Raw genomic sequence first — 12,466 nt, forward strand, 5'->3', positions numbered from 1 at the left:
GCAACAGCAAACACAAATATTTTTTAGTCCAGCCTTTTAGTACAATTATTTTCTGTTTTGCAGATATTTCAAGTTTTTTTTATTGAATTACAACCCTTAATTCACTGAAAAATGCGTCGTAAATTGAGATTCCGTTCACACTTAAATTGAAAATCCTTTTTAGAGATAACACCTGTCTTTAGAAGCGTAAGTTTTGTAAATGGAGTACTACCACAAAAAATGGACACTGCGAAAAAGAACTTTAGAGATTTTTCAATATGTATTAAATGTATCAATATATTTTTCAATATTATTATTTACATATCGTTAATTGGTTGCTACAGGTGTTTATAATATCTTCTGTATAACGCACATGTCTGCTCATATATGGACTTAAAGTATTATATACACAAGGAAAGAGATGGGCAAAATAAAAATAAACAAAAAGGAAAAGGAAAAAAAGTCTTAAAAAAATGATATAATGTCTGATTGTGGGTATGCAATTTTTTTATTGTTGTTTAGTAACAAGTTTATCTCCAGGGCTAGTTAGTTTTCTTTTATGTTTGGACGGAACTGCTCCTATATAAAAAATCTAACAAGGTAAATAAAATTACAAATGTTGTAATATTTTAGCTTTGTTGGTGTAGTCTTTGCTGATAATTTGTTAGAATTAGTTTGCTCAAGAAGAAAAAGAGGAAAAAGCAACAAACAAGTCTGCTATTTCCATTACTCTTTGTGGGGAAGATGCTTATACAAGAAGGAGATGATCTAAGTGAGTCACAATATGCATATCCGCAGTGTGTGCTGGAATATTTACGAAAAGTCGCATCAGGTGACATCATAAGGAAAATACAGGATGAAGCATATAAATAGACTATGAAAGAATTCTGTGAAAGTGTAGATATTCCTTTATTACAACAGACTTTATAGGACATAATATATATACACAATATTAAAAACTATTTATTTATGTTCCTTAGGGTAAAAAAATTGGGGTTGATAATAAACAACTTTTTTTAAAGGCATCCTGTCTCTTTACTTCAACAACTTTTCTATTTCTCCTTCCCACTTTTGTCTCCCTGCGGACAGAACTATCTCCACTTTAAATGCGTTCCTTGTCAGTTTGTTGCCATTACTTGAGCAATGACGAATGTGCAGCTAATTTAGGTGTAGAGTATATTTCAATCCTGAATTGTAAAAACAAACGCTTAGTATTTCAATCCTGAATTGTAAATACAAACGCATAAGTTTAATACAAAAGACATTTCCATCGATGATCCATTATATTGAACTATTGAAACCATGTTTTAAAAACACTGTTAAAGCTCTTCTTAGCATTTTATGTGGTGGTATTCTTGCACTATGCTTGATTTTGCATCAGTTTGATGTCTGGCACATGACAAAGAACATCTAAAAGAAAAAAATTAAACAGTTGTGATCTGCACGACTGGATTAAATCTGTAGTGTTCTCATTTAAATCGTTCCATTCCAGGTAACACAGTTACTTGTGGTTTAACCCGGCGTTTCAACACTGGGTCCATCGGCTATTCACTATAAATACCAACAGTTAATTGAAGAAAACATAATATCTGTTGTTAAATGTATTTTTTTGGAATGCGTACGAATAGCTATGCTTTCCTTCTCTATAAGTTTGTTTACTGCTAAATAGTATTTTTAAAGATTTTGAAATAATCTCGTGGTGCACACCTGCTGTGTGAACAAAGAAATATTTTAAAATGCTCCATTTGATACTATTTTGGTTACTTGGGGAAAGAAAAGAAGGGAAGATGATTGGCTCATATTGAAAATGTCAATCAAATACGAAAAGGAAACATTGTAGGTAGAGAAACAGGTCTACATACACAACACATAAACTAACTCAAAAATTAACTAACTGACTTTATGTGATATATTTTTAACTTAATAAAAGGATAGAAAGTTAAACAAAAAAAAGTTGAAATTAGACCCAGAACAATCAGGAAACATAGATTCAGACAATTGGCATTTGCACTAACTTGAAAAAGCAATGGTGCGAAGCTATCATCTATTGGATAATGACTAAACGCCTCTAAGTCAAAATCCATGCTAGAAAGCAATTACTTTTCCCCAATTAAGTTGAATTGGGGAAAAAGTCTAGAGTTTGTGTTTATTCAGACTGAGCCTTGCAGTGTGCTCTTCACAGGAACAACTCTCTGAACACATTTACGTCATAAACCCTGCTCATGCATTTTTTTAGAGAGAAAAGAGAAAACACGATTTTTTGAATTTTGACTTTTGATTGGTTCTATAAAATATAATTTTTGTGTTAACTTCCCCTTTAAGTTTTAGTTCTAAATTTGCTAGTAAACAGTAAAGTAAAAATGTATTCACATAATTCTAAAAACGTAACTATAACTTAGGTAGCTAACATATAGCCACTAAAAAAAAAATATACACTTAAAATCTGCAATATTTAAAAAAATTTCATACCACCGCTACCAATACCCTCTTTAGAACTATGTTAACAATGGTTTTTGTAAAAAAATCAACATTTTATTGATAAAGTATTTAAACATCACGTAAACGACTAGCATCCTGAAATTTGCTTATAACTATACTTATTTTCATGTTATTTTTGATTTTCGGATGCTACTAGGATGTGTTACTTTTCAGCATTAGAAGAAATTGAGAAGTTTACTTATAGGGAATCTTTAATTAATTTTAGTGTATTCTTTTGGTTCGAAGGACATAAAATTTTTGGCTTTATAGTGTTCCATACAGATGACATTTTATGGCCAGAAACCAAATCTTTTAAATAAAGTTTATAACATAACTTTGTAAGGCTTTTCAAGTTTCCATCACTGCTTCCAAGATTTTCAAATATGTATGCCTTTATTCCAGGTTTATATAAGTGTTTGCGTAGGTTATACCCTATCTTAATGATCTTTCTTGGATAAAAATGTTAGCAGTGAAAGATCTTTTTGAGGGTGAAACGTTGTAGAAATAACGAATCTTCCAAATGCTTCAAGTCATAATAACATTTAAACAAGTGTTGTTTTCATGATATTAAAATTAAATCACTAATAAACATCTTGTTATATCCAAAGCCTGAAGAGCAAAAGCACAATGACCATTTTAAAACGGCAAGTAATGTACAAAAGCCTTTTATTATTATTTTTCTTGTTGGAGATAATTTTTCTTGGCCATTATCTCAAGAAAATAATACCTAAACATACTCCATTAAGACAATTTATTTTTTTTTACTTCTATTACAAAGACAATTTAATTTTTTTTTACCTCTATTACAATTTCTACGCTCTCTGTATAACACAATCGTGGAGAACATTTTTCTTTTGTGTTAAATGCTGCTATTCTAATATATCTTCGTAATCACATTGAGCATATTAAAATGATTTGTTTCCAGAATTTGAATTTATTTTAATAAGTTAATACACTGGTGGCTGCAAAAAAGACACAAAAGATTTTTTTGCGGTCTTGTGGGTGAGAGTCTTCAAACATCACTCGCTCAATTAGAAAGTTGTTTTAAAAGATTATTCTTATAAATAAACCATTATTCACATGTATGTCAGAACCTTGTTATCAGAACTTTTATTTATTGCTGTCGAAATTGTTAGAAAAAGATAATATTAGATTTGGATGATATTATTAATTTGTTTTCTTTTTTTTTATCTTAGCTACTTTCAAAAAACTGGTAACTTAATAAACCACACTATTCCTTTCCCTGCGATTTATTTTATTTTGATTACTTGTGATTGCTGAGGTAAAAATAGATAATAAAATTACAAAAACACCAGAAACGAATTTTTCATGTGCCGTTGTTACAGACGATCCGTGATAGTTATTATGTTAATTTTTAGATGAAATGATTATCAAGGACTTGCTTTATTTATTTATTTCTGTTTATTCTTTTTGTATTTTATTTTTATTTAAAATAACTATTGTGATTTCTTTAAATTAAAAGAATCAGCTAATTTATAAAAATAAGGGAATTCCACGAAGAAAACAATCCGCATGCTACAAATTACACACTTGAGTCCATATTAGAGAATTTGCTGTGTGCAAATTTATTTGATTTCCCGTTCACTTTATAGAGCACCTAAGTGGTGTTAAATATATTACCAAAACACATTGCTTCGTCGTAGGAAGTATCCTATAGCAAGTATTTAGTGCAGGATAACAATAAAACACTGAACGAAGAGAGAGGTTGCGTCGTGCCACATATTAACTGAAATAGCCTACCATTTTGTTTACAGTGTCAATCCGACCCTCAACCAGGCCCCAGACTTTTCACCAACAGTTATCTTTTCTCCGTAGCGATTGTAAAACCAGGGGTCATTTATTTCCGTTTGCTGTCAAAGCCATTTTTGCTTGTGTTTTTAACAAATAAAGATTTGAAAGTTTTCTTTACCGAATGACTTATACATTTCAAATAAAAAAATGAGAACGTGCAGAAGATATATTAACAGTAGCATTTGTTTACATTGTATTAAACATAAAACAGGTCCCTCAAGTGTTTGTGGCAGAAATTTAGTTGCAAATGAGCAATACTGAGACATTCTTTGCATACAATTATTGTGTAACATTTTTCTCTTTTGAGAAAAGAAAAAAAGAAATTTGTAATAATTCTTATGCGACCTTTTTAAACAGTTAAAAATTTGAAAATAATATGCTTTCTATAAATACATGTAAACAAAAAAAAATATTAGAATTATACTCAAGAATAATAATGGAAGTTGTAAAACCACAAGCTTAAGGATTAATGCTCAATGTTTAAATTCTTCATTAAAGAAGATAAGTGTTCTAAAATAGCTTTGTAGGTGAACTTCTCAAATTTTCAAGAGGATGTCTACTTTTTGTGTGTGCAATAATTCACATGTTTGGATAGCATTTGCTGGTGGGCGCAAGCACATCTTCTGGAATGAAAAATCTACGCAATTCTCTACGTACTTGAAAATGTTTATTGCTAATTTTATCTGATAAAGTACATATTTCTAATTTGGAGCTTTTATTAATTTATTATTTTCATGTTTTTTATAAACAAAGTAAATTATATTTCGAACTTCTTTTGATAACATGATGGGTGCACATTTTGTTTTTAAACATCCAAGTTACAAATAAGCTACTCAACAAATTAAGCAAGATGCTTAGAAACTCACACATTCCCTGAACACTTTTCCCTCGGCAACTTCTTTGGTTCGAATGCAGCAAATCTCCTCAGAGGGAACATAGGGTGTTGCTTTTAGGAGAAAAAAATTTTTTATGTGTGATGAGTTTACTACTGATCCAAAGAACCAAGGTTGGGTTTTACAATGACGGTACCTTGTCTGTAGAAACATAAGTACTAAGCAACCTAAGCCAACCTAAGAATGAGTAATTATAACAACAAGAATGTAAACCTTAGTTATTTATTTTAGTTCCCCCAAATGGACTAGTTGTATATTGTGGGACAATCGTCACAAGCGAGGGCAAAGAAAAAAAAGTTAATATTGATTTTGAACCTTTTAAGCCTATAAATACATCCCTGTATTTATGTGACAATAAATTTCACACTGAGGTACGCCTATGTTTCTTTTACTTTTATTATCCATTAGACATAAAGTCTTTTATTTTAAATTGTCTATCTAAAAGTGTTTATCTGATAAATCCAAAAAATGTAATATCTTTCTGCATTACTTTGGAATAAAAGACAATAACTAAAGGTGATTTTTAAATTCCGTATTCATATGTAGGCATTAACAGCACTTCTAGAAGATGACAACAAATTTGGTTTTATTGTTATGGATGGTAATGGTTCATTATTTGGAACTTTGTGTGGAAATACAAGAGATGTACTTCATAAATTTAGCGTTGATCTTCCAAAAAAACATGGTTAGTATATATCTAAAGTTTTAATGCAGTCCTGAAAGAACTTTCACAAAAATGAAAATTTTAGCCTTACTTTGTATCATCTAATAAAGAATTTACATGTGTGACAAAAAATTTTTGGTAAATTATTTAGGTCGTGGTGGTCAATCAGCTCTTCGTTTTGCTCGCCTTAGAATGGAAAAACGTCATAATTACGTCCGTAAAGTTGCCGAAACTGCTGTACAGATGTTTATAACTAATGATAAAGTAAGGTGTTGTCTTAAGATGGATAATATACTTTTATTCACAATAGCCCATCTCCATATCCATTTTCGTTCCGCAGAATATACATACCAAAATACGGAATAACATGAAAATGAGATTAGTTATGAGCAAATTTTTAGTTTGCAGCGAGTAGTGCAGATATGGTTTGTTTACTTGCAATATTTGCAAAATTAGTTTGTAATACAGAAGGTTTTAACATTTGGTGATAATATGGGATAATAGCATGTATCTGCACACATTGGACTGTTCTAATGGTTCATTTATTATTCTTAGTGTTCAATGAATATGATGATATAAGTAGCTAGTTGTCTGGCTGAATTGTTCTGAACAAACATGAAATTTCACACTGTTTACCAAAATTGGTGATGTTGCTGGTATATATCCTGTGTGTCCAGTTATTGAGTGTACCTTATTTTTAAAACAACATCTGTGAAAATAACATTAGCCAGGCTTACTGACAGTGGTTTTAAAATAGTAGTTGAGTTGACCTTGTTGGTGCCTTACCCGGTTTATTTTATCCAAGTAAGGGTAGTTTTGGATGTATTTATAACTCACATTTTACACATTTTGTAAATTAAGAATTAGGATACTAATTTTAAGACTTGGTGGGGAAAGTTGGACTTGGAATGTTCTTGGTTATTTGTGTCGCATTTTAAGCCTCTATCCTAGATTGTGTTTGGTAAAAAGATTATTTAAAATTCCAAAATATAAGGTTGACAAAAAGGATAATATCCTAATTTTGTATTCAGAGAGTTACAATCGTGGTATTTTTTTAGGCAAATGAAATTGTCCAGTTATTTTGCTTGGTCAAAAACAAATTTGTTCTTGAGAGGATCACTTCACAAAACAATTAAAAAATTGTTCCTTGAAAAAAACGGAATGTTTACTGACATACTGCCTAGAAAAAATAAATTTTTGTAAAATGTTGTCCACATGTGAAATTGTTTTGTATAATGTAAAACAGAATTTTTGGTTTTATATTTTCACTAATCGACACTATGGAAGAATTCCATGGAGATTATTTTCTGTAAATAAACCAGTCGTTTCGGCAGGAAGTTCTACGGCGTAGTACTGATTTATACCAAATCCTCCATGGAGAAGTATTTGCTTTAGTTCTTCAATTGTGCAGAAAAATTGATAACGTTATTAATAATTAATTATTTTCAACAACTGGCATAATAAAAGATGAAAGAAAATTATGAAAGTAGTAAAACGAGTTTTAAGTTTGTAAACACCGCTTTTTTAAAAATTAGATGAAACGTAAAAATCAATAAAAACAACTATTTTTGATTTATTTCGTTTTTTAAAAAGAATTTTAGCCTGTTGAAACTCCCTGTAACCAATTACAAATCTAGTTTCATAAAATTTCAGATTACGAAAAAAAATAACAAACGACCGTTGTAGCCTGGTGAAATTGGCGAAACCAACTGAACATAAAATAATAATTCAAAATGATGTATTTGTAAAAATAAGAGGTTTTTGTACCTTTTTGTACGTTCAACATGGTAGTTCTGTTATCAACACTCAAAAACTAATAATTTACGTACCGCTACACTAGGCTGGTACCCTTCCGTGCTTCACTAGTCTCAATAGTAAAAACGGCAACAAAAAATAAACCCATTTTAAAGTTCTACTGGCTAAAGCTGTAGAACATTAAACAATTGGATCAATTCTGCAAGATTAATTTCCAAGATTTCATGTAAGCAAGAAAACAAAATAGTATATAATGGAAGTAACATTGAGACTAAGACTTTTTCAAAAATTGAGCACTTTTGCAGCTGAAATCCAGACATTCTAAGAAGAAGAAGTTGTATATTATTCAATTTTCCTTTTTTTGGATAAAAACCTAAAAAAATAGGGTGCCATTTAAAATAAAGACTACTTTTTCTATATATGGAGAATTATGATATAAATTTGATTTTAATTTTATAAACTGATCTAAGTAATATGACGTGCCAGCATTAGTAAACTGTATATTGAGTTTTAGTTCTAAATTTACTGGGAAAACAGTAAAATAAAAATGCATTCACAGCATTCTAAAAACGTGGCTAGGTTTTAAGGTTTAGCTAGCAAATATACCAAGAAATACGCTCTTAAAATTTGCAATATTTTAACTTTTTTGTCACACTACCACTACCAATACCCTCTTTATAATTGTGTTAACTACGATTTTGTGAAATTGCCAGTTAAAAGCTGTAAAGGTCAACATTTTGTTGATACATTCTACAAACTTACATGTAAACAACTACCATTCCAAAATTCGCTCATAACAAATCTCGTTTTCATGTTATTCTTCATTTTTGCAAATGGAAATAGATCTATTGTATGTATGCCGATAGCAATAACATGAAAACATTTTAGGTCAATTGCACTGGTCTTGTTATAGCTGGGTCAGCTGACTTCAAATCAGAACTCAGTCAGTCAGATATGTTTGATCAGGTAAGAAGCAACTTTTTTTATTCTGCATAAGAATTAGTGTCCCTTGTAGTAAGTCATTAAATTGTGAGTAAAATTAGTTTATGTTCTTATTACGTAGAGATTACAAGCAAAAATACTAAAAGTAGTTGATGTTTCATATGGTGGTGAAAATGGATTTAATCAGGTGAATTAAGTTTTTATTAAATAACACCTTTGCTTGCTTAATTTTGTAGCACACTTTATGTGCAGAAAATTTTGAATATTTTGAGTCGTTTTGCAAGACTTTATGCTTATAGATAATCCAAAATGCCTTATTTGCCCAAGTTTATTCTCACATAATAATTCACATTTTTTCATTCACAACAGTTTATGACCTAAGTTCGAGAGTTTTCTAACACCTTTTTAAATTAAAAATTATATGTTATCTTTTCACATCATTCTCGGCTTAACGTCCGTTTTCCATGCTAGCATGGGTTGGACGGGGTATATTAATGACCCTCTTCCAATCTGATCTAGACTGTGTTAGATCTAAACTCAACTTCCTCTCTATCAAGTCTGTCCTTATAACCTCCTGCCAAGTCTTTCTTGGTCTGCCTCTGGGCTGTGCCCCAGGAACTATCAAGTCTCTACACTTTCTTACCCAATTATCCTCCTCCATTCTTTCCAAGTGCCCCAGCCAATTCAATCTTCTTATCTGGATAACATCTTTAATTCTACGGAGACTTAGCCTGCTTCTTAGCTCATCTGAACTCTTTCTGTCTCTCAGACTGGCATTACACATCCACCTAACCATTCTCATATCATTCCTTTCTAAACGGTCAAGATCTTCCTGCTTCACTGCCCATGTCTCACTACCGTACAACATAACATTTCTTACACAGGCCTCATACAACCTACCTTTTACCTCAATTGACAGGACTCTGCTAGTCAATAAAGGAAGTAACTCTCTAAACTTTTTCCAAGCAGAACCTATCCTGCAAGTAACACTTCTTCCAACACCCCCTTCACTGCCCAACATATCACCTAAGTAACAGAAGTTCTTAACTATCTCTAACGAGCCACTGTTATTAAAGCTGGAAATACTTCATTCTCTATAATCTCACCTTTGCAACGCTTGCATACAAACTGTATGCCAGCTCTTAACCTTCCACTAATACTACTGCACTTCTTATGTACCCAATGCTTGCAAGTCTGACAAAAAATTGAGTTACTACCAACCCCTTTCCTGCAAACTCCACAAGGCCACTTTCCAACTACAAGGTCACACTTGGCTGCAATGCTACTTATCATGACTTTAGACTTTGCTGTGTTTACCTTCAGCCCTTTCTCTTCTAGTCCTTTCTTCCACTTCTCAAACTTTTCAACTAATTCTTCCATCGACTCTGCTATGAGAACCAAATCATCTGCATACAATAACTCCCATGGACAACCTGTTCTGAACTCCATCGACAGCGCTTCTAAGACTAGAATAAACAACAAAGGACTAAGTACAGAACCCTGATGTACACCAACATTTACACTAAATTCATCACTAAGTGAATCGTTAATCCTGACACGACTTCTAGCATTGCTGTACATAGACTGAACCATCGTAACTAGCCATTCATCCACACCTAATTTTCTCATAGCCCACCAAATAACTTTACGTGGCACTCTATCAAAAGCTTTCTCTAAATCTACAAAGGCAAAATAGAGATTCTTTCTCTTTCCTAAATACTTTTCCTGAAGCTGTCTGAGTAAAAATATTGCATCTGTAGTGCCACGCCCTGGAACAAAACCAAATTGCATCTTATCTATATCAATTCTTTCTCTAAGTAACTTATCAATCACTCTTTCAATAACTTTCATTACTTGATCAACCAACTTCAAATCTCTATAGTTATCCCTTTCTAATGCATCACCCTTGCCCTTGAAACAATTCACTATTACACTCGACTGCCACTCACTCGGAATAGCACCATCCTTTATAATCTGGTTAACAAGACTTGTAATAAGCTTAACTCCAATATATCCAGATGCTTTTACCATCTCTGCAACAATACCTGATACTCCAGCCTTGCCAATCTTCAATTTCCTAATAGCCTCCACTACCCATTCTGTCTTGATCTGCATAGCTGGCCCTTCTACGACATCATCATCAGACAAATTATCCTCGTCTCACACTCCTGGAAATTTTTATTTTCTTCATCTGTGAAAGTTGATGCATCACACATTGCATTATTTCATTGGTGTGCAACACAGTATGGTTTAATTAAAGCGTGGGATCTTATCAGACAATTTTGTCTTGTGGTCCTGTTTAGTCGGGCCTTGGATTGCTTATGTGGAAAAACGTTGTTAAAAATTGTTTTCATGGGGCACTACAAAATATGTTTTACAAGATTGTGAAAGATTTTATAAGTACATACTTTTTAGTATATATAATCTTACCGTATTCCTGATGTTTATTTTTCTTGGCATATATATACTTTTTTAAAAGCAAAAAGTACATTGTAAAACAAAAAAAAAATGGATACACTTATTTGCACTTGCAACACAATGCTTTGATAATGGTTAATGATAATATATATAAATATATTAGTTTTTTGGGAGATTTTTGCAAGGGCAAAAACCAAAAGGTATGTTGTAAACCATTTGTATTGAAATAAAATGTAAAAAGATTGGGAAGAACATTTTTAAACCTGGTTTTGATTAGTAATGGTATTTTCTTTAATTTAAAAATTGCATCACACACCATATACTGACGTCAGCAAAAGTCATTATACTTATTCTTTATTTTTTTGTACTACAACTGTGAAAAGTTTATGTCACAGGTATCATTCTGTCATAACATTGAACTATGGACACTTTATGCCCCCTCTTGTACGTACAAGAAATGAAGAATTAACTTTCCTGGCCATACTTGGCTAGGTTAACAGCTTGTATAAACCAACCAAAAGTCAAAGCATTATTGTGCCAAGAGCTCTTACCAGTCACCAAAGACGGAAATGAAGATAGTCTAGAAATTATCTTATTTACACACAGATAGTTCCAGTTGAAAGTCTTCTTTAGCTTATTGCTTGAGCAGGTGAGGAGGCATTAAAACACATGACGCTTAACTTATCTTAATATTTGATATTTCACGGTACAGCCCGGGGTAATCGGTTATTATTGTATTAAGATTGTCCACCAAGCATGAAGATATCGCTAGAACTTTCAAGCGTACAGAATTCATAAATAAAATGGCGTTAGTCATATTTTTCAATTTTTAAATATTGTTTTTGTTTTTAAAAACACATTTATATTTTAAAAAATGTTAACCATAACTATTCATTTAATTAATATAAAAAACACAAATAATAATATACTAACATATAACAAAATGAAATATTTCAACCCCCTGGTTTTTCAAGGACTTAGCAAGACCACTACAATTTTGTGTGACAGACAGACAGACGTATATGGGTATTATAATATAGATTTAAGGTCAAATTAAGGACAAAACAATAAAAAAATGATAAAAACTATTCCATATTTTAGGAGATGTTATCAAAAGTTAGGATGAAATAAAAAGTTACTAATAATCAAGGCTTTTTTTTTTTAATGTCAGAGAGGCTGTTCATTTCAAATTGCAGGAACTATGTAAACATAATTTATCAGTCCTGTTGCAAAATAAAGATATGCTTAATTTTTTGTCATATTTTGTAAGTAGTTGCGATTGTAGGTGAGTGTCCATTCGCTTAGGATATTTAAGAGATTTTAGGTGTTGCACGTTTCTAACAGCAAGACAATTAATGCTTCTGCATCTTTCTATTTTTAATTAAATTATCTATTTACCTCCCAATGGTCAAATTCTTGTAAAACATTAAATTAGCCTTGTTAGGGGAAACAAGTTTTTTTTTTGGAGAGCCAGCAATTATAACAGTAACATCTGCTGCCTTATGTTAAATAGTTCGTTTCTCAT

At 31.5% G+C, this 12,466-nt stretch overlaps 1 protein-coding gene across 2 annotated transcripts in view; it reads left to right on the forward strand.

Annotated features, from left to right (window-relative positions):
* Window positions 1–12,466, forward strand: part of LOC130645040 (eukaryotic peptide chain release factor subunit 1) — a 60,586-nt gene that overhangs the window by 22,793 nt on the left and 25,327 nt on the right. For both annotated transcript variants that reach the window (XM_057450890.1, XM_057450891.1), the window contains 5 exons: window positions 5,394–5,533; window positions 5,709–5,847; window positions 5,978–6,090; window positions 8,470–8,547; window positions 8,645–8,710. In XM_057450890.1, coding sequence (XP_057306873.1) covers window positions 5,394–5,533; window positions 5,709–5,847; window positions 5,978–6,090; window positions 8,470–8,547; window positions 8,645–8,710 — 536 coding nt within the window. The remainder of the gene's footprint in view (window positions 1–5,393; window positions 5,534–5,708; window positions 5,848–5,977; window positions 6,091–8,469; window positions 8,548–8,644; window positions 8,711–12,466) is intronic.

The sequence above is a fragment of the Hydractinia symbiolongicarpus genome, chromosome 5, assembly GCF_029227915.1.
Source record: "Hydractinia symbiolongicarpus strain clone_291-10 chromosome 5, HSymV2.1, whole genome shotgun sequence".
NCBI classification, from domain to species: domain Eukaryota; kingdom Metazoa; phylum Cnidaria; class Hydrozoa; order Anthoathecata; family Hydractiniidae; genus Hydractinia; species Hydractinia symbiolongicarpus.